This window comes from Xylocopa sonorina, chromosome 4 (genome assembly GCF_050948175.1).
Source record: "Xylocopa sonorina isolate GNS202 chromosome 4, iyXylSono1_principal, whole genome shotgun sequence".
Classification (NCBI taxonomy): Eukaryota; Metazoa; Arthropoda; class Insecta; order Hymenoptera; family Apidae; genus Xylocopa; species Xylocopa sonorina.
Genome location: NC_135196.1, coordinates 8,083,981 through 8,107,445, shown reverse-complemented (window position 1 = coordinate 8,107,445; position 23,465 = coordinate 8,083,981). Strand labels below are relative to the sequence as shown.

The following is a 23,465-nucleotide window of genomic DNA, read 5'->3' as shown; positions in this document are numbered from 1 at the left end:
ATTCTTAATTAATGTGTACATAATTATTATAAGATTTGCTTATCTTACTATCAAGTACTAGTTGCTTCCAGTTGCAATTATTTTAAACCTGTATCTGCGAATTAATGTCTTAATCGATTTACAATAAAATTTTGAAGCGATCAATAGCAAGCCCCTCAATACCAAAAATAAATGATAGAATGAATTCTCAAATCATGGAGTTATCGCCTAACGAAACCAAAGGGATCTCTAGGAATTAAGAGACCACAGTATAGGATCCACTTTGGAAAATATAAAATAATTGCAAAATTGTAAATCTCTAGATATTGGTTCTCTTATATTATAATCGCGGAACTACTGTCTTGAACTTCGTCCATTCATGATACCGAATTCACCATTATTGAACGTTTCTTCTATCAATAGGTCAATCGTAACCGATTTGCATTGAATAATACCATTGTTTAACGCTTCCTATAATTATAATTGTAAATAACGAACAGAGACTTTTACATGAGAAACTATACCTACAGTTAGGTATAAAGTTGTCGTGAAAATATAATTTGGATCGTGAACTCTTTTCATTTTGCCAACAGAATATGTATTAATGACCGTACCTCACGCGGATAATATATTCATTTCCTGGAAATATTAATTTAAAATTATTGTAAAATGTATTTGATGCGAGTATGAATTATTAAAATGAAGGTTGTAACGATGACTCTCGATTTCTGGACGAACATCTGCCATCGCGTTATCTTTATATTTCTTTAATGCTTCTATCTTTTTTTTTTAATAAAGTCAAGTCTGCGGTTAAAATCGAAGTTTATTTCATTTACATATGCATACAGTAGACCCTTCCATAACGCGATTTTCACATAGCGTATTATTAATGGGTCAATTGGATATTCTTATACATTTCTGCTTTCCGTATCGGTTATATTAAATAATCGACGCTCGTGAAAGACTTTGTTCAAAGTTAAGCTTAATTACCATAGAATTGTGGCAGCAGGTAATATAGCTTCAGCGGTGGGACGTAAAGAAACCATAAGATATGATTCTTTACCTAGTAAAATTCGACGCAACGACCTGTTTTTATCCATCAATTTAATTTTACAGGAGTGAAACAACGAATCGATTGTTCGCCGACATCGCGCCGACAGAACAGCAGACAGACTTGAAATCTCACAAGAGTGAGAAGAGATCGGTCTCAAGGAATCATCCAAACGATTCCTTAAACTGAAGTCGAGAAAATGTTACCTGTCAATCTGTAGAGATAGTACAAGAAAAGGATCACAATTAAACTGCAAGATGTGTAATGCGCTATCTTCAATCTTTGATACTTTCTCCTCGCGGCGGGGAGCGTCTCGATGGGATCCTTTACAGCCTCTCGACAAGTGATAAGCAAACCCCATCTTATCTCTTCGTACCAATTGATTAGGCCCAAATCAAGTAGGAATTGATTCGAGTCGGCGGCGGTCATATTATCTTTTATATGTCTTATTTTATCCGCTTTTATGGTCCAATCGCCGTTCATGAAGCGAAGTAGTACATGGTGGTTTTTCGCTAACGCGAATAGTACTTTCATTGCTCTGAAAAAGAAGAAAAAGAATATAAACTAGCAGCTACAAACAAAATTACGCGCAACTTGCTTCTGACTGATAATAATCCTCTCGGGCCAATCCAGTGTATCTTTAAGCACCTCGAGGGTATAATTGCATCGTTCGAAGTTGTCCAAATTAATACGAACTCTTACTTACTAATAATTATTTCATGTTTGTTTCTAAACGAACTTACACTGCGCTTTTCCCTTGGATGATAAGGTACAAATCAACGAGCATACCAGGAATAACGTGGAATAAGGTGTGAAGAACAACAAACACGAAGAAATTGGTTACGAAGAACGCAAATGGGTACCAGACTATTTTTTGCGACGGATACTTCTCTGCCACTGTCGAATATCCCTCGTATATCATCTTTAAGTTGACAGGATTCCAGTCGGACGATGCGTAATTGTATACCTGTGGCTCGTTCGATTCCCTGAGTGGAACGACACAATAATTATGCTCTGCTTTGAATGTTTTATTAGGCAAATTTAAAAACGGCGCAACGAAATATTGAAGTTCTTTAAAGAGGACGGATTCTACGGCGAACTTTGTTTCGGTTCGATGTCGCGCAATCAATAATTTGTAAATTTCCTTTCCGTTTTGGCTGAATTATAAATGTTAAAGCTGTGCTGCGATTTAAACGGTGCACACGAACAGTTTTCTCATTCATTCTACTATCAATAATATCTTCAGAATTTCGTTGCATACTTGATACGAAAGAGAATTAAGGTACCTATTCACGGCATAGTTGTGGATTATTGCCAATAGACTGTTAGTCGCCATGTCAACCGGAACCGTGTCTAGGCGACAGGTACTGCGGGCGTGCACAACGTGCAATATGCCCAGTGAGATTGATAGCATTATTTTTATGGGCCCGTTTTGGTTTCCGACCCATTGGGGAACCGGTTCTTTGTACGACGGTACAACTGTTTAAATAATTAATTTTTTATTAAAGTGAATCTCGATGACAGAGTAACTAACGATGTGCTGAAAAATAGCGGAAAATGGCAAAAAAGACAAACTTCTGTTAACTATTAAAGCACATCGTCTTTATCGCGTGTTAACAGAGTAACACGTGGAGGACGCGGCGAAAGTTTATTCAAATATTAAAATGTAAATGAAAGGTAATCAACGTACTTATCGAGGGCCTATAAACAATGCAAGGAAGCGATGTTTTCCTACTAAATCTTTCTACGACATGCTCGGCCATGGCTTTGCTGAAGGCGTATATGTTAGTCCATTTTCCAACGATTGCGTCGACCACTGTCTTGCTAAGCCCAGTTTCGTTCTCTTCGTCGGCTCGTATCATGTCCTCGATCACGTCCAAATAAACCGGTGGTGGATAAAAAATTTCCTCGATCGTCTTGACGTAGTGATGCGAGTATGCCGTCGAAACGTACGTGAATACCTCCAAATGAGAGCACTCCAATCCCAGCTCGAGCATCTTTTGCGTACCGATAACGTTTATCCGTAAAAGACAGGATATTTTCGCTTCGAAGTACACCATCGACGCGTTATGAATTATTATGTTCACGGTCTCAACTATATTCCGTCGAATCTCCGGCGAGAAGCCTAAATCGGCTTTTTGAAGATCACCGTAAATGGGCACTACTTTCTCCATAAAGTTTGGATTCGCTTCCCGCAATTTATCGAATATCTGAAAATGCGAATTTCAATTCGATAAGGAATCGTCCGATGAAATTTTACGATAGTAAGTTGCTGGTTTTAAATTCGAGGATTGACGTCCATTTAAAAGTATCGGAAATTCTAAATCTAAATACTCTTATACTAATTTTGTTTCGTGCAGTAACAGCTTAGAAAAGATATGCGGTACGTGTTTGTTTGCTTGATGATATCCACGTTCAACGAGAAGAGAATGGCTCTCGAGGTTTCAGAACATCCCTAATACTTAAGGGTTAAGAACGTGTTTAGTGAAATATCGTCGAGACTACGTTCTGATGGCGAAACATCTTTCAAAAACCTAATTCATTCGTGTAAACGGTATTTGAAAGGTACATCTTTCCTATAAATTTAAGGGATGATTTTTACTTGCATAGGAGGAGTTCTAATTTTCTACCGACTTCTGACGATTATGGTTCTTGATATTGCGATACGTACGGTATTTTTAAAGTATTTGCTCAGCCGTTCCTCGATTGCCATACCCCTCTTCTCCCGAATCATGACATAAATTCTGGTGACTTCGGTACACGTGCGTAGGAGTTTCTCCAAAATGATGGTGCCCAAAAAACCCGTGAACCCCGTCAGCAGTATTACTTTGCCGGCGTAATACTTTCGAATTTGACTATCTTCATTGTTTCCCAAATTACTACTCTCATCGGGGAATTTCAAATTCTTCTCCATCTCGTTCATTTTTAAATAGCTCCCTGTTCTTCCTTGTAACGATTATATAATACGATTACCTTCACTTGGTAGTTATTATACTTTCAATCAGTGTTTCATATTTTCGAATACAAACTTTCGTTATTTGTTTACACGAGCAACTATCGTACGAGTCAGTTTTCTTCGTCCGGCAAACTGAAGTTCAGCGCTAGGCTGACGCACCGATTCACATAGAACACAATTGTTCGACGGACACTTGTACACCGGCAAATGTAAATGTTCTAATTTATAAGCCGTTTATAAAGCACCGCTCGTCTAGAATTAAAAGAGTGTGACTTGTCGATGATTTTCACAAATTTATCCGCATAAATAAACCATTGCTGACGTTGGTAGAAAGACATCGACAATGTCTTGATTAACGTCAAGAACGGCTTATTTACGCAGGTAGATTGCGGAAATTGTATAAGTTCACATACGGGCAAAGTTCGCGGACACTATAATATATATGGTTTATACAAAAATACAGACGTATTGTTGCATTTGAGACAATGATTGCGCCACACTTGACTACCTTGAACTCAGATTTCTTTACATTCTTCCACGTTTCACGTTTGATGTGAAGAGGTACACAGAGATCTGTGCATTCAGATTCGCCACCCCTATGCAATCCGTGATCTAAAAATTACGATCTCTATCTCACTCATATTTATAGAGGTAATAAGCATTAACCCGGGATTCTTATAGTTGTTTTATATCAGTGGCGTGCTGTGACATTTTCTGATAGGAAAGTTGTGAGTCCATCAAAATGACAAAAATAAATAGTTTATTTATTTTTATTCTAAAATAAATACCACAAATATTCTGACAAAAATAATCGGACAATTTGCATTTATTATTTATGTTTTAGAAAATACAAGCGGTCGTTCCACAGCTTCCATGGACTGCATGCCACTGTTTTATACTTATTAATCGAAAAATTTTACGTTTCCTAAGTATGTTATTTCTTAAACGAAAGTAAATGCCTTAATTGGTTAATTATTAATTTGACCATAAAACTTTTCCCAACCGCAAGCATCACCTTAAGCTCTGAATGTATAAAAGCAATCGAATATATGTAAAAATTTGGATTTAAATTGCAAATAGTTGGTGCTAGTGGCACGTGTGGTTTATGTAATCACACGCCATAATTTAACCTTTGTAATTATTTACGAAATTCTATTTTGCATTATATGTCGAACATTGTTTTATACTTGCACTACAACTATACCTACGCAAGGTTAACGCTATGATCTTTGTAAGTTTATTAATTTTACTGTAATTTATTGTACACTTCAATAGTTTTATTGTAAGTTCGTGTATATTTCAGTAGTTCGTGTATATCACAGCAGTTTTATTTCAATTTCTAGTATATTTTCCGCTTTAGAGGTAAGAGAGAGAAAGATATATAAGAAAGCTATAGAGCAGGGTCGGCAACATCTGTTTCACTCTTTCTTATAACTCTTTTATATATCTTTCTCTCTCTCTTACCTATAATACGGTGAAAATACGACGAAAAAGAAGAAGCCGTTGATCGTTTTTGCTTTAATAGTTTGCTGATTAATAGGATTAAATAATAACGTGAACATAATTTTTACTCTTGAAAATTGAAAAGGAAGGTTTTTTGAGACAATTAATGCTAATTATTATTTTCTATTCATTAATTGAAAATAATATATGCTATTCTGTACAAAAAAAATAATATAAAAAATATAAAGACACCACAAACAATATAATGAAGCACCATGAATCTCTGATATTTTCTCCTTGCAGCAGGGATCGTCTCTAACGGATCGTGTAAAATTTGTCGGACAAGAATTATACATAATGTAGAAAATCTGTACCAGTCGACCGTTTTCAGATCAAAGGGAAATTCCTTCAAATCGGCAGCATTCATATAATTTTGGATGCTTTTGAGTTTATCCGTTTTTATGATCCAATTCCCATTTATGAACCGAAATAACGCATCGTAGTTTTTTACCAGCAGCAACAACATTTTCACCGCTCTATACCATGAAATGGATAATTTTAAACGATAATATAACGACATATCATTTCTCAAGCGATTCACTTGATTATCTATTTTTACGGTGAAACTTACAACGGCTTTTTCCTCCGAATAACAAGGATTAAATCCACGATAATAGCAGGAAGGACATGAAACAGCACGTGAAGGCCCAAAAACGCATAAAAATTGGTAACAAAGATCACGAACGGGTACCATACCATCTTCAATGGTGGCTGTTCCTTCCATGCTATTTGAAATGCCTCGTATCCTACTCTATAGCTATATGGATTCCAGTCGGACGATCCATAATTGAACACTTGTGGTTCTTTCGATTGCCTGAATGGAATGATAAAAATGATTAAAGTTTCGCATTGAACGTTTTGTCAGATAAGTGTCTTTGTGTCCGCTGTTTAATGTAACTTCTTAGTTACGTGATTCTAAAGCAATGAGAAACGAAGTTCATTTATTTCATTGCATTTTTGTAACGATTAGAACTATAATACCTATGTACGACATAATCCCAAATCAGTGCTAGAAGACCATTGGTCGCTAAATCAACTGGAATCACATCTATAACACCATCTATAGATGACGGTACTATGTGCATAAAACCCAACGTGCTTGACGTAACCATTTGCATAGGACCATTTTTATTTCCAACCCACCCTGGAATCGGTTCTTCCATCGACAACATAACTATTTCAGAAATAAAATTACACGTTTGCATCGTATATTCTATTCTAACAACGGTGTGACCAAGGCCATGGTTAAAAACGATATAACGCTAGTCATATCTCTAGCAACCAATAAGAATATAAATAAAATATAGAACGTCATACTTATGGAAGGTCTGTAGATTATACAAGGTAGCGATGTTTTTCTGCTGAAAGTTTCGACTAAACCCTCAGTGGTGGCTTTACTGAAGGCATACAAATTGGACCATTTTCCAACGATTTCGTTTGTCGCGGTTTGACTAAGGCCAGTTGCGTTCTCCTCATCAGCCTGTATCATGTCCTTAATCACTTTCAAATCAACCGGTGGTGGATAAAAATTTTCCTCGATCGTTTTGTTGTAGTGATGCGAGTACGCCGTCGAAACGTACACAAATGCTTCCAATCGGGGGCATTCCAACCCTAGTTCCAGCATCTTTTGCGTGCCAATAACGTTTGTTCGTAGGATTTTGGACACTTTTGCGTTAAAGTATACCATCGAGGCGTTGTGAATTATAATATTTACATTTTCTATCAAACAACGACGATCCTCTTTCGAGAGACCTAAGTCGATTTCTATAAGGTCACCGTGAAAAGGAACAACTTTCTGCATGAAATGTGGATTGGCATCGCGTAGTGTATTGAATATCTGAAAATAATGTATCAATTAATATTTTGCTTTAACGAGCGTCATACAGAAATTCTTTATTCTTAAACCTGGAAATCAACTATGCAGTAATTTAAAAAATCCATTTGTTTAAAATAGTATAGGTTTAGTACATTTTGTTGCAAATGTTAATTTTTACTTGAGAAATGTCTTAGATTTGAACAAGGCTATCATTTTTTAAATTCAAGTACTGATTTCATTTTCATTTCTATTACGCCTAATATTGTGATACTTACAGGATTTTCAAAGTACTTCTTTATACGTTCATCGATTTTTACACCCTTTTTCTCTCGAATCATGATATAGATTTTGCCAATTTCAGTACACGTACGCAATAGTTTCTCCAAAATGATGGTGCCCAAAAAACCCGTGAACCCCGTGAGCAATATTACTTTGCCGGCGTAGAACCTTTTAATTTGACTATTGTCATTGTTCTTTGAATTACTCTTACTGTCGAGTTTCAAACTTTCGCACACCTCGTTCATTTCTAAGTAGCTTTCTATTCGTCGTTGTAATAATTATACGTCTCTACTATTTCCACTTAGTTAATCACAAACTGGTATTCGTTTTTGTTAATATTCCATGTTGTGTTATATTTCTGCACAAACAACTTTGTTCGAATTACTGTTCCATGTACGACATGGCAAGCCATGAAGGTATTGTATAAGAGACTTATAATAACTAAGTCCAGCAATGATTTACATTCGAAAATGGTCAGTCTGCTTTTCGGTTCGCTTATAAAGTACCGTTGATTTATAATAATACCTATGTATGATATGATAATGATTTTCATTATTTAATTACATGTATAAGTATGTTGTTACTAATGTTGACAGAAAGACATGATATTGCTAAAATTGTACTAGTTTATGTGCAGTTAATGTTTTTGATCATTTTACTATACAGTCTACATAAAGATATTTCATTTTGTTTAAAATATGTTGTAGAAGATTTTATGCAATTAATAGGTAATACTTGTTTTATGATATTGAATATCTTTGGTAGGATTCCATAATCGTTTGTAATAGTTGTTATTATGTTCCTTCGGTGTGGACAGAATGTTCTTACAAGTGAACACTTATTAAATACATTTTGGAACAAAGAATAATTAAATAAATTGAAATAGTAACTTAGTAGGTGACGCGGTGAAATGCCAAATGAAGAAAATTTAACTTCCTAATTAAGAGATCAATTAAACGGGTCACGATTCATGATAAATATGCGTACTCATTTTTTGTTCTTGTTTCGGAACGATTTTACAGGATTTTCTGTGATAAATGAGTATTTCATATCTCATAATATTACTTATCATGATCTCTATATTTCGTGATCAACTATAACAAAATTTATTATAAATATTTTTTATATTTTAATTCGATAAACGATCTAAGCGAGTCTCAGTTTCTTTCTCTTAGCAATAAATGAACCTAATAGACTCTAATCAGACATAAATGCAGAACGTGCGCACAGAAAAATTCTGATCTGAATTTTAAGTGATAAATATATAAATAGTACATAAAAGAAGAGATAGAAACAAAAATAAAGATAACAATTTACATATTACAATAAAATAATGAATCTAAGTTATAAAATATAATTTCGAAATTAAGCAATTATTGTAACAACATATGTCGAGCAAGCAATTAAATGTGGTATGTAATTTCCATCATGCTAATTAAATTATTACTATTTATCCGACAAGTTTGAATTACAACCATTTCATTTCTATTTTCGGGAATTAATAAAGCCTTGGGACTAACGAAATATGACAATCTTCAGATTAATTCTGGGAACGTTTGCGTTAATTTTATATACAAATTCCGAAAAGCGTAACGAGAGATATATATTTGTACCTACTTTTCTTGATTAAAGAAATTAATATTTGTGTACTTTATAATGCAACTGTTTTCGCAAGAGTCCAAATTCAGCTTAAAACACTTTGCGAGTAATAACGGTCACGGAGTTCGATACGGTGGCCATTGGTTTTCTGAATTTATTTTATCACAAGTTTAAGATAAGAATGCTACAGCAGAGAGTGAAAAGTTATTTTACACAACGAATTACAACAGATTATTGGCGCACATGTAGTTCAATCATACGTTTTGACTAAACGTGCCAATGCTCGCTCGTTCTCCATTTCGACTATGTTCGTATTTGATAAACGAGCACATTTGATTTAAATACACGATAAGGAGCTGGGGGTTGATCGATCTAAACACGAAAATATTATTAAAAAATAGTATGATAATATCAATGATAACACTGTTCGTATTTTTTTAACACAATATTTCGTCAATTCTCTACCCTAGATTACCATGCAAGGTGTTTAAATATTTCGATGTAACTAAAATAAACTAGTATCTATTCTATCAAATTACTCAAATTCGATGGAGTTACAATTATAATGCCCGCATTAATTTAGTAAATATGATATCGAAGCGGAGTAAATGAACATTCGTTTGTTTCGTCTGGATGCATCATCAGTATATTTAGGTAAGCTGCTCAAAGTTTCTTGCAAGGTAATGAATTTTAGAAAAAAACAATAAAATTTGCCAGCCTTTGTAAAAGTTTGTTAATCGCAATGATATTTTTACATTTCAAGGGCAGCTTGGAATCGTTGCTTTGTTATTATTTTGATATTAATTATTATATAGAAAAGAGTTTTTAAGTGACACTTAAGAAAAGAGTCACACACTCGTAAAATACAACTTTTAAAAATTGGTCAATTAATTTTCGAGGACACTATAAGCAAGCTGAACAATAAACCTTATTTTACAGTTAAAGTCCGTTAATAATTAAACGTACAATAATCTGTGATATAATTTATTCCATATATATGCATATTTATGTACAATATCTTATCCTCGATCTATAACGTCAAAATTAACTACCAACAAAATGGAAAATTAAGAGAACCATTCCAACTGCTTTGTATTAATTGATGAGATAATTATTATCGAAATATCCTTTATACTACTGCGAAGCCTTTAAAAACATAATTTCCATTCTTAAAAATTGAAAATAATATACGCTATTCTGTACAAAAAAAATAATATAAAAGATATAAAGACACCGCAAACAGTATAATGAAGCACCATTAATCTCTGATATTTTCTCCTTGCAGCAGGGATCGTTTCTAACGGATCGTGTAAAAATTGTCGGATAGTAATAATAAACAATGAAGTGAGTCTGTACCAGTCGACTGTTTCCACATTAAAGGGAAATTCCTCCAAATCGGCAGCATTCATATAATTTTGGATGTTTTTGAGTTTATCCGTTTTTATGATCCATTTCTCATTTATGAACCGAAATAACGCATCGTAATGTTTTCCCAGTAGTAACAACATCTTCACCGCGCTATACCATGAAATGCATAATTTTAAACGATAATATAACGACATATCATTTCTCAAGCGATTCACTTAATTAACTATTTTTACGACAAAACTTACAACGGCTTTTTCCTCCGAATAACAAGGATTAAATCCACGATACTAGCAGGAAGGACATGAAACAGCACGTGAAGGCTGAGAAACGTATAAAAATTGGTAACAAAGATTATGAACGGGTACCATACCATCTTCAATGGTGGCTGTTCCTTCCATGCTATTCGAAATGCTTTGTATCCTTCTCCATAGTTGTATGGATACCAGTCGGATGATCCATAATTGTACACTTGTGGTTCTTTCGATTGCCTGAATGGAATGATAAAAATCATTAAAGTTTCGCTTTGAACGTTTTGTCAGATAAGTGTGTTTGTGTCGGCTGTTTAATGTAACTTCTTAGTTACGTGATTCTAAAACAATGAGAAACGAAGTTCATTTATTTCATTGCATATTTGTAACGATTAGAACTATAATACCTATGTACGACATAATCCCAAATCAGTGCTAGAAGTCCATTGGTCGTTAAATCAACTGGAATCACATCTAGAATACCATCTTTGGATGTCGGTAGTAAATGCATAAAACCCAACGTGCTTGACATAACCATTTGTAGAGGTCCATTTTTATTTCCAACCCACCCTGGAATCGGTTCTTCCATCGACAACGTAACTATTTCAGAAATAAAATTACACGTTTGCATTGTATATTCTATTCTAACAACGGTGTGACCAAGGCCATGGTTAAAAACGATGTAACACTAGCCATATTTCTAGCAGCCAATAAGAATATGAATAAAGTAATGAATGTCATACTTATGGAAGGTCTGTAGATTATACAAGGTAGCGATGTTTTTCTGCTGAAAGTTTCGACTAAACCCTCAGTGGTGGCTTTACTGAAGGCATACAAATTGGACCATTTTCCAACGATTTCGTTTGTCGCGGTTTGACTAAGGCCAGTTGCGTTCTCCTCATCAGCCTGTATCATGTCCTTAATCACATTCAAATCAACCGGTGGTGGATAAAAATTTTCCTCGATCGTTTTGTTGTAGTGATGCGAGTACGCCGTCGAAACGTACACAAATGCTTCCAATCGGGGGCATTCCAACCCTAGTTCCAGCATCTTTTGCGTGCCAATAACGTTTGTTCGTAGGATTTTGGACACTTTTGCGTTAAAGTATACCATCGAGGCGTTGTGAATTATAATATTTACATTTTCTATCAAACAACGACGATCCTCTTCCGAGAGACCTAAGTCGGTTTCTATAAGGTCACCGTGAAAAGGAACAACTTTCTGCATGAAATGTGGATTGGCATCGCGTAGTGTATTGAATATCTGAAAATAATGTATCAATTAATATTTTGCTTTAACGAGCGTCATACAGAAATTCTTTATTCTTAAACCTGGAAATCAACTATGCAGTAATTTAAAAAATCCATTTGTTTAAAATAGTATAGGTTTAGTACATTTTGTTGCAAATGTTAATTTTTACTTGAGAAATGTTTCAAATTTGAACAAGGCTATCATTTTTTAAATTCAAGTACTGACTTCATTTTCATTTCTATTACGCCTAATATTGTGATACTTACAGGATTTTCAAAGTACTTCTTTATCCGTTCATCAATTTTTACACCCTTTTTCTCTCGAATCATGATATAGATTTTGCCAATTTCAGTACACGTGCGCAATAGTTTCTCCAAAATGATGGTGCCCAAAAAACCCGTGAACCCCGTGAGCAATATTACTTTGCCGGCGTAGAACCTTCTAATTTGACTATTGTCATTGTTCTTTGAATTACTCTTACTGTCGAGTTTCAATCTTTCGCACACCTCGTTCATTTCTAAGTAGTTTTCTATTCTTCTTCGTAACAATTATACGTTTCTACTATTTCCACTTAGTTAAACAGAAAATGGTATTCGCATTTGTTAATGCTCTATATTTTTTTGTATTTCTGCCCAAACAACTTCATTCGGATTAATGTTTTACGACATGGCAAACCGTGAAGATATTATATAAGTAATTTGTATAATTACTTAGTCTAGCAATGATTTACATTCGAAAATGGTCAGTCTTCTTTTCGGGTCGCTTATAAAGTACCGTTGATTTATAATAATACCTATGTATGATATGATAATGATTTTCATTATTTAGTTACATGTATAAGTATGTTGTTACTTGTGTTGACAGAAAGACATGATATTGCTAAAATTGTACTAGTTTATGTGCAGTTAATGTTTTTGATAATTTTACTATACAGTCTACATAAAGATATTTCATTTTGTTTAAAATATGTTGTAGAAGATTTTATGCATTTAATAGGCAATACTTGTTTTATGATATTGAATATCTTTGGTAAGATTCCATAATCGTTTCTAATAGTTGTTATTATGTTCCTTCGGTGTGGACAGAATGTTCTTACAAGTGAACACTTATTAAATACATTTTGGAACAAAGAATAATTAAATAAATTGAAATAATAACTTAGTAGGTGACGCGGTGAAATGCCAAATGAAGAAAATTTAACTTCCTAATTAAGGGATCAATTAAGAGGGTCATAATTCATGATGAACATGCGTTCATTTTCTGTTCTTGTTTCGGAACGATTTCACAGGATTTTCTGTGACAAATGAGTATTTCATATCTAATAATATTACTTATCATGATCGCTATATTTCGTGATCAACTATAACAAAATTTATTATAAATATTTTTTATATTTTAATTCGATAAACGATCTAAGCGAGTCTCAGTTTCTTTCTCTTATTATAAATGAACCTAACAGACTCTAATCAGACATAAATGCAGAACGTGCGCACAGAAAAATTCTGATCTGAATTTTAAGTGATAAATATATAAACAGTACATAAAAGAAGAGATAGAAACAAAAATAAAGATAACAATTTACATATTACAGTAAAATAATAAATCTAAATTATAAAATTTACATTTCAAAATTAAGCAATTATTGTAACAACATAAGTCGAGCAGGCAGTTCTCACTCATTGCTACATCTGACATTAAGGTAAACTATGCTACGCAGTTGTAAATAGGGTATATCATTTCCACTATGCTAATTAACAAGACGATTATGATCCATATGTCTTTCATTATTTGTGTTGTATGCAAACTAATTACTATTTATCCGACAATCTTAAATCACAACCATTATATTTCTATTTTCAGGAATTAATAAAGCCTTGGGAGTAACGAAATATGACAATCTTCAGATTAATTGTGGGAACGTTTGCGTTAATTTTATATACAAATTCCGAAAAGCGTAACGAGAGATATATATTTGTACCTACTTTTCTTGATTAAAGAAATTAATATTTGTGTACTTTATAATGCAACTGTTTTCGCAAGAGTCGAAATTCAGCTTAAAACACTTTGCGAGTAATAACGGTCACGGAGTTCGATACGGTGGCCATTGGTTTTCTGAATTTGTTTTATCATAAGTTTAAGATAAGAATGCTACAGCAGAGAGTGAAAAGTTATTTTACACAACGAATTACAACAGATTATTGGCGCACATGTAGTTCAATCATACGTTTTGACTAAACGTGCCAATGCTCGCTCGTTCTCCATTTCGACTATATTCGTATTTGATAAACGAGCACATTTGATTTAAATACACGATAAGGAGCTGGGGGTTGATCGATCTAAACACGAAAATATTATTAAAAAATAGTATGATAATATCAATGATAACACTGTTCGTATTTTTTTAACACAATATTTCGTCAATTCTCTACCCTAGATTACCATGTAAGGTGTTTAAATATTTCGATGTAACTAAAATAAACTAGTATCTATTCTATCAAATTACTCAAATTCGATGGAGTTACAATTATAATGCCCGCATTAATTTAGTAAATATGATATCGGAGCGGAGTAAATGAACATTCGTTTGTTTCATCTGGATACATCATCAGTATATTTAGGTAAGCTGCTCAAAATTTCTTGCAAGGTAATGAATTTTAGAAAAATACAATAAAATTTGCCAGCCTTTGTAAAAGTTCGTTAATCGCAAAGATATTTTTACATTTCAAGGGCAGCTTGGAATCGTTGCTTTGTTATTATTTTAATATTAATTATTATATAGAAAAGAGTTTTTAAGTGACACTTAAGAAAAGAGTCACACACTCGTAAAATACAACTTTTAAAAATTGGTCAATTAATTTTCGAGGACACTATAAGCAAGCTGAACAATAAACCTTATTTTACAGTTAAAGTCCGTTAATAATTAAACGTACAATAATCTGTGATATAATTTATTCCATATATATGCATATTTATGTACAATATCTTACCCTCGATCTATAACGTCAAAATTAACTACCAACAAAATGGAAAATTAAGAGAACCATTCTAACTGCTTTGTATTAATTGATGAGATAATTATTTTCGAAATATCTTTTATACTACTGCGATGCCTTTAAAAACATAATTTCCATTCTTAAAAATTGAAAATAATGTACGCTATTCTGTACAAAAAAAATAATATAAAAGATATAAAGACACCGCAAACAGTATAATGAAGCACCTTTAATTTCTGATATTTTCTCCTTGCAGCAGGGATCGTTTCTAACGGATCGTGTAAAAATTGTCGGATAGCAATCTCATATAATGAACAAATTCTGAACCAGTCGACTGTTTTCAGATCAAAGGGAAATTCCTTCAAATCGGCAGCATTCATGTAATTTTGAATGCTTTTGAGTTTATCCGTTCTTATGATCCAACCTCCATTTATGAACCGATATAACGCATCATAGTTTTTTCCCACCAGCAACAACATCTTCACAGCTCTATACCATGAAATGGATAATTTTAAACGGTAATATAACGACATATTATTTCTCTAGTGATTCACTTGATTACCTATTTTTACGGCAGAACTTACAACGGCTTTTTCCTCCAAATAACAAGGATTAAATCCACGATGATAGCAGGAAGGACATGAAACAGCACGTGAAGGCAGAGAAATGCATAATAATTGGGAACAAAGATTCCGAACGGGTACCATACCATTTTTAATGGTGGCTGTTCTGTCCATGCTATTTGAAATGCTTTATATCCTATTCTATAGGTAAATGGATTCCAGTCGGACGATCCATAATTGTACACTTGTGGTTCTTTCGATTGCCTGAAGGGAATGATAAAAATCATTAAAGTTTCGCTTTGAACGATTTGTTAGACAGGTGTCTTTGTGCCGGCTGTTTAATATAACTTATTAGTTACGTGATTCTAAAACAATGAGAAACGAAATTTATTTATTTGGTTGCGTATTTGTAACGATTAGAACTACAATACCTATGAACGACATAATCCCAAATTAGTGCCAGAAGACTATTGGTCGTGAAATCAACTGGAATCACATCTAGAATACCATCTATAGATGCCGGTACTACGTGCATAAAACCCAACGTGCCTAACGTAACCATTTGTAAAGGTCCATTTTTATTTCCAACCCATCCTGGAATCGGTTCTTCAGTCGACGCCGCAACTATTTCAGAAATACAATTACATGTTTGCATCGTATATTGAATTCTAACAACAGTGTGGCGAAGCCATTGTTAAAAACGATGTAACACGAGCCATATTTCTAGGCGCCAATAAGAATATAAATAAAGTAATGAATGTCATACTTATGGAAGGTCTGTAGATTATACAAGGTAGCGATGTTCTTCTGCTGAAAGTTTCGACTAAACCCTCAGTGGTGGCTTTACTAAAGGCATACAAATTGGTCCATTTTCCAACGATTTCGTCTACCACGGTCTGACTAAGGCCAGTTGCATTCTCCTCATCGGCTTGTATCATGTCCTTAATCACTGTCAAATCAACAGGTGGTGGATAAAAATTTTCCTCGATCGTTTTGTTGTAATGATGCGAGTACGCCGTCGAAACGTACACGAATGCTTCCAATTGGGAGCATTCCGACCCTAGTTCCAGCATCTTTTGCGTGCCAATAACGTTTGCTCGTAGGATTTTGGACACTTTTGCTTTAAAGTATACCATTGAGGCGTTGTGAATTATAATATTTACATTTTCTATCAAACAACGACGATCCTCTTCCGAGAGACCTAAGTCGGTTTCTATAAGGTCACCGTGAAAAGGAACAACTTTCTGCATGAAATGTGGGTTCGCATCGCGTAGTGTATTGAATATCTGAAAATAATGTATCAATTAATATTTTGCTTTAACGAGCGTCATACAGAAATTCTTTATTCTTAAACCTGGAAATCAGCTATGCAGTAATTTAAAAAATCCATTTGTTTAAAACAGTATAGGTTTAGTACTTTTTGTTGCAAATGTTAATTTTTACTTGAGAAATGTCTTAGATTTGAACAAGGCTATCATTTTTTAAATTCAAGTACTGATTTCATTTTCATTTCTACTATGCTTAGTATTGTGGTACTTACAGGATTTTCAAAGTACTTCTTTATCCGTTCATCGATTTTCACACCCTTTTTCTCTCGAATCATGATATAGATTTTGCCAATTTCAGTACACGTGCGCAATAGTTTCTCCAAAATGATGGTGCCCAAAAAACCCGTGAACCCCGTGAGCAATATTACTTTGCCGGCGTAGAACCTTTTAATTTGACTATTGTCATTGTTCTTTGAATTACTCTTACCGTCGAGTTTCAAACTTTCGCACACCTCGTTCATTTCTAAGTAGCTTTCTATTCTTCTTCGTAACAATTATACGTTTCTACTATTTCCACTTAGTTAAACAGAAAATGGTATTCGCCTTTGTTAATATTCCATGTTGTGTTATATTTTTGCACAAACAACTTCATTCGGATTAATGTTTTACGATATGGCAAACCGTGAAGATATTGTATAAGTGGTTTGTATAATTACTTAGTCTAGCGATCATTAGATTCGAAAATGGCTGTTCTGCTTTCCGTGTCTCTTATAAAGTATTGTTGATTTACAATAATAACTATGTATGATATGTTAATGATTATCATTAGTTAATTACATGCAGAAGTACGTCGTTGCTAACGTTAGCAGAAAGAGGCAATATTGCGCAAATTGTACTACTTTATGTGCAGTTAATGTTTTTGATAATTTTACTATAGAGTCTTCATAAAAATATCTCATTTTGTTTAAAATATGTTATAGAAGATTTTATGCAATTAATAGGTAATATTTGTTTTATGATATTGAATATCTTTGGTGAGGTTGCATAATCGTTTGTAATAGTTGTTATTATGTTCCTTCGGTGTGGACAGAATGTTCTTACAAGTAAACACTTATTAAATACATTTTGGAACAAAGAATAATGAAATAAATTGCAATACTAAGTAGGTGACGCGATGACATACCACATGAAAAAAATTTAACTTCATAATTAAGAGACCAATTAAGAGGGTCATAATTCATGATGAACATGCGTACTCATTTTCTGTTCTTGTTTCGGAACGATTTTACAGGATTTTCTGTGACAAATAAGTATTTCATATCTAATAATATTACTTATCATGATCTCTATATTTTGTGATCAACTATAACAAAATTTATTATAAATATTTTTTATATTTTAATTCGATAAACGATCTAAGCGAGTCTCAGTTTCTTTCTCTTAGCAATAAATGAATCTAACAGACTCTAATCAGACATAAGTGAAAAACGGGCGCACAGAAAAATTCTGATCTGAATTTTAAGTGATAAATATATAAGCTTTGTACGCACGAGTGTGTAAACAGTACATAAAAGAAGAGATAGAAACAAAAATAAAGATAACAATTTACATATTACAGTAAAATAATAAATCTAAATTGTAAAATTTACATTTCAAAATTAAGCAATTATTGTAACAACATAAGTCGAGCAGGCAGTTCTCACTCTTTGCTACATCTGACATTAAGGTAAACTATGCTACGCAGTTGTAAATAGGGTATATCATTTCCACTATGCTAATTAACAAGACGATTATGATCCATATGTCTTTCATTACTTGTGTTGTATGCAAACTAATTACTATTTATCCGACAATCTTAAATCACAACCATTTTATTTCTATTTTCGGGAATTAATAAAGCCTTGGGAGTAACGAAATATGACAATCTTCAGATTAATTGTGTGAATGTTTGCGTTAATTTTATATACAAATTCCGAAAAGCGTAACGAGAGATATATATTTGTACCTACTTTTCTTGATTAAAAAAATTAATATTTGTGTACTTTATAATGCAACTGTTTTCGCAAGAGTCGAAATTCAGCTTAAAACACTTTGCAAGTAATAGCAGTCACGGAGTTCGATACGGTGGCCATTGGTTTTCTGAATTTGTTTTATCATAAGTTTAAGATAAGAATGCTACAGCAGAGAGTGAAAAGTTATTTTACACAACGAATTACAACAGATTATTGGCGCACATGTAGTTCAATCATACGTTTTGACTAAACGTGCCAATGCTCGCTCGTTCTCCATTTCGACTATATTCGTATTTGATAAACGAGCACATTTGATTTAAATACACGATAAGGAGCTGGGGGTTGATCGATCTAAACACGAAAATATTATTAAAAAATAGTATGATAATATCAATGATAACACTGTTCGTATTTTTTTAACACAATATTTCGTCAATTCTCTACCCTAGATTACCATGTAAGGTGTTTAAATATTTCGATGTAACTAAAATAAACTAGTATCTATTCTATCAAATTACTCAAATCCGCTCGAGTTACGATTATAATGCCGGCTTTAATTTAGTAAATATGATATCGGAGCGGAGTAAATGAACATTCGTTTGTTTCCTCTGGGTACATCATCAGTGTATTTAGGTAAGCTGCTCAGACAATTTTTTTTTTGCAAGATAATGAATTTTAGAAAAATACAAGGAAACTTGTCTGCCTCTATAAAAGTTTGTAGATTGTAATGATATTTTTACTGTTCAAGTCTGGACCCGTTATTTTGTTATTATTCTGATATTAATTAATGACGGTCAAGAGTTTGTAAGTGACACTTAAAAACAGAGTCACACACTCGTAAAATACAACTTTTAAAAATTGGTCAATTAATTTTCGAGGACACTATAAGCAAGCTGAACAATAAACCTTATTTTACAGTTAAAGTCCGTTAATAATTAAACGTACAATAATCTGTGATATAATTTATTCCATATATATGCATATTTATGTACAATATCTTACCCTCGATCTATAACGTCAAAATTAACTACCAACAAAATGGAAAATTAAGAGAACCATTCCAACTGCTTTGTATTAATTGATGAGATAATTATTTTCGAAGTATCTTTTATACTACTACGATGCCTTGAAAAACATAATTTCCATTCTTAAAAATTGAAAATAGTATACGCTATTCTGTACAAAAAAAGTAATATAAAAGATATAAAGACACCGCAAACAGCATAATGAAGCACCTTTAATCTCTGATATTTTCTCCTTGCAGCAGGGATCGTCTCTAACGGATCGCGTAAAAGTTGTCGAACAGGAATAATAAACAATGAAGAGTATCTGTACCAGTCAACCGTTTTCAGATCAAAGGGAAATTCCTCCAAATCGGCAGTATTCATATAATTTTGGATGTTTTTGAGTTTATTCGTTTTTATGATCCATTTCCCATTTATGAACCGAAATAACGCATCGTAGTGTTTTTCCAGCAGCAACAACATCTTCATCGCTCTATACCATGAAATGGATAATTTTAAACGATAATATAACGACATATCACTTCCCAAGCGGTTCACTTGATTATCTATTTTTACGGCAACACTTACAACGGCTTTTTCCTCCGAATAACAAAGATTAAATCCACGATGACAGCAGGAAGGACATGAAACAGCACGTGAAGGCCGTGAAACGCATAAAAATTGGAAACAAAAATTATGAACGGGTACCATACCATTTTCAATGGTGGCTGTTCTTTCCATCCCATTTGAGATCCTTTGTATGCTGCTTCATATCCACATGGATTCCATTCCGACGATCCGTAATTATACACTTGTGGTTCTTTCGATTGCCTGAATGGAATGATAAAAATCATTAAAGTTTCGCTTTGAACGTTTTGTCAAACAAGTGTCTTTGTGTCGACTGTTTAATGTAACTTCTTAGTTACGTGATTCTAAAACAATGAAACACGAAGTTCATTTATTTCATTGCATTTTTTAACGATTAGAACGATAATACCTATGTACGACATAATCCCAAATCAGTGCTAGAAGACCATTGGCCGTTAAATCAACTGGAATCATATCTATATTACCATCTATAGATGCCGGTACTACGTGCATGAAACCCAGCGCGTTTGCTGTAAGCAGGTGTATAGGTCCATTTTTATTTCCAACCCACCCTGGAATCGGTTCTTCCATCGACAACGTAACTATTTTAGAAATAAAATTACACGTTTGCATTGTATATTCTATTCTAACAACGGTGTGACCAAGGCCATGGTTAAAAACGATGTAACACTAGCCATATTTCTAGCAGCCAATAAGAATATAAATAAAGTAATGAATGTCATACTTATGGAAGGTCTGTAGATTATACAAGGTAGCGATGTTTTTCTGCTGAAAGTTTCGACTAAACCCTCAGTGGTGGCTTTACTGAAGGCATACAAATTGGACCATTTTCCAACGATTTCGTTTGTCGCGGTTTGACTAAGGCCAGTTGCGTTCTCCTCATCAGCCTGTATCATGTCCTTAATCACTTTCAAATCAACCGGTGGTGGATAAAAATTTTCCTCGATCGTTTTGTTGTAGTGATGCGAGTACGCCGTCGAAACGTACACAAATGCTTCCAATCGGGAGCATTCCAACCCTAGTTCCAGCATCTTTTGCGTGCCAATAACGTTTGTTCGTAGGATTTTGGACACTTTTGCGTTAAAGTATACCATCGAGGCGTTGTGAATTATAATATTTACATTTTCTATCAAACAACGACGATCCTCTTTCGAGAGACCTAAGTCGGTTTCTATAAGGTCACCGTGAAAAGGAACAACTTTCTGCATGAAATGTGGATTGGCATCGCGTAGTGTATTGAATATCTGAAAATAATGTATCAATTAATATTTTGCTTTAACGAGCGTCATACAGAAATTCTTTATTCTTAAACCTGGAAATCAACTATGCAGTAATTTAAAAAATCCATTTGTTTAAAATAGTATAGGTTTAGTACATTTTGTTGCAAATGTTAATTTTTACTTGAGAAATGTTTCAAATTTGAACAAGGCTATCATTTTTTAAATTCAAGTACTGACTTCATTTTCATTTCTATTACGCCTAATATTGTGATACTTACAGGATTTTCAAAGTACTTCTTTATCCGTTCATCAATTTTTACACCCTTTTTCTCTCGAATCATGATATAGATTTTGCCAATTTCAGTACACGTACGCAATAGTTTCTCCAAAATGATGGTGCCCAAAAAACCCGTGAACCCCGTGAGCAATATTACTTTGCCGGCGTAGAACCTTTTAATTTGACTATTTTCATTGTTCTTTGAATTACTCTTACCGTCGAGTTTCAAACTTTCGCACACCTCGTTCATTTCTAAGTAGCTTTCTATTCTTCTTCGTAACAATTATACGTTTCTACTATTTCCACTAAGTTAAACAGAAAATGGTATTCGCCTTTGTTAATGCTCGATATTTTTTTGTATTTCTGCACAAACAACTTCATTTGGATTAATGTTTTACGACATGGCAAGCCGTGAAGATATTGTATAAGTGATTTGTATAATTACTTAGTCTAGCGATCATTAGATTCGAAAGTGGCTGGTCTGCTTTCCGTGTCTCTTATAAAGTATTGTTGATTTACAATAATAACTATGTATGATATGTTAATGATTATCATTAGTTAATTACATGTAGAAGTACGTCGTTGCTAACGTTAGCAGAAAGAGACAATATTGCGCAAATTGTACTACTTTATGTGCAGTTAATGTTTTTGATAATTTTACTATAGAGTCTACATAAAGATATCTCATTTTGTTTAAAATATGTTGTAGAAGATTTTATGCAATTAATAGGTAATACTTGTTTTATGATATTGAATATCTTTGGTGAGGTTGCATAATCGTTTGTAATAGTTGTTATTATGTTCCTTCGGTGTGGACAGAATGTTCTTACAAGTAAACACTTATTAAATACATTTTGGAACAAAGAATAATGAAATAAATTGCAATACTAAGTAGGTGACGCGATGACATACCACATGAAAAAAATTTAACTTCATAATTAAGAGACCAATTAAGAGGGTCATAATTCATGATGAACATGCGTACTCATTTTCTGTTCTTGTTTCGGAACGATTTTACAGGATTTTCTGTGACAAATAAGTATTTCATATCTAATAATATTACTTATCATGATCTCTATATTTTGTGATCAACTATAACAAAATTTGTTATAAATATTTTTTATATTTTAATTCAGTTTCTTTCTCTTAGCAATAAATGAACCTAATAGACTCTAATCAGACATAAATGCAGAACGTGGGCACAGAAAAATTCTGATCTGAATTTTAAGTGATAAATATATAAGCTGCGTACGCACGAGTGGTGTACATTTGATTTCCGTAATGGAGAACGAAATTGTTGAAGCAGGCAAGTGTAAACAATATATGAAAGAAGAGATAGAAACAAAAATAAAGATAACAATTTACATATTACAATAAAATAATGAATCTAAGTTATAAAATATAATTTCGAAATTAAGCAATTATTGTAACAACGTATGTCGAGCAAGCAATTAAATGTGGTATGTAAT

The 23,465-nt window shown here is 33.4% G+C and overlaps 4 protein-coding genes across 4 annotated transcripts; all 4 read right to left on the bottom strand.

Moving 5' to 3' along the window:
- Nucleotides 1-1,042: 1,042 nt before the first annotated feature.
- On the bottom strand, nucleotides 1,043-3,988 carry LOC143422653 (fatty acyl-CoA reductase 1-like). The gene is made up of 6 exons (XM_076893455.1): nucleotides 3,702-3,988; nucleotides 2,721-3,240; nucleotides 2,317-2,509; nucleotides 1,774-2,016; nucleotides 1,237-1,568; nucleotides 1,043-1,065 (listed from the first exon to the last, which is right to left on the bottom strand). The coding sequence occupies exons 1-6, from the start codon at nucleotides 3,951-3,953 to the stop codon at nucleotides 1,043-1,045; spliced, it is 1,563 nt and encodes a 520-aa protein (XP_076749570.1). The 5' UTR covers nucleotides 3,954-3,988.
- Nucleotides 3,989-5,600: 1,612 nt separating this feature from the next.
- LOC143423027 (fatty acyl-CoA reductase 1-like) lies at nucleotides 5,601-7,839 on the bottom strand. The gene is made up of 5 exons (XM_076894070.1): nucleotides 7,581-7,839; nucleotides 6,807-7,326; nucleotides 6,471-6,663; nucleotides 6,061-6,303; nucleotides 5,601-5,965 (listed from the first exon to the last, which is right to left on the bottom strand). Exons 1-5 carry the CDS (start codon nucleotides 7,827-7,829, stop codon nucleotides 5,620-5,622), a joined length of 1,551 nt encoding a protein of 516 aa, XP_076750185.1. The 5' UTR covers nucleotides 7,830-7,839; the 3' UTR covers nucleotides 5,601-5,619.
- A 2,227-nt stretch (nucleotides 7,840-10,066) lies between these two features.
- LOC143422652 (fatty acyl-CoA reductase 1-like) lies at nucleotides 10,067-12,606 on the bottom strand. Its single transcript, XM_076893454.1, has 6 exons — nucleotides 12,317-12,606; nucleotides 11,543-12,062; nucleotides 11,207-11,399; nucleotides 10,797-11,039; nucleotides 10,540-10,701; nucleotides 10,067-10,097 (listed from the first exon to the last, which is right to left on the bottom strand). The coding sequence occupies exons 1-6, from the start codon at nucleotides 12,563-12,565 to the stop codon at nucleotides 10,067-10,069; spliced, it is 1,398 nt and encodes a 465-aa protein (XP_076749569.1). The 5' UTR covers nucleotides 12,566-12,606.
- Nucleotides 12,607-15,148: 2,542 nt separating this feature from the next.
- LOC143422651 (fatty acyl-CoA reductase 1-like) lies at nucleotides 15,149-22,360 on the bottom strand. Its single transcript, XM_076893453.1, has 6 exons — nucleotides 21,998-22,360; nucleotides 21,224-21,743; nucleotides 20,888-21,080; nucleotides 15,628-15,870; nucleotides 15,271-15,532; nucleotides 15,149-15,160 (listed from the first exon to the last, which is right to left on the bottom strand). The coding sequence occupies exons 1-6, from the start codon at nucleotides 22,244-22,246 to the stop codon at nucleotides 15,149-15,151; spliced, it is 1,479 nt and encodes a 492-aa protein (XP_076749568.1). The 5' UTR covers nucleotides 22,247-22,360.
- Between the last annotated feature and the right edge of the window lie 1,105 nt (nucleotides 22,361-23,465).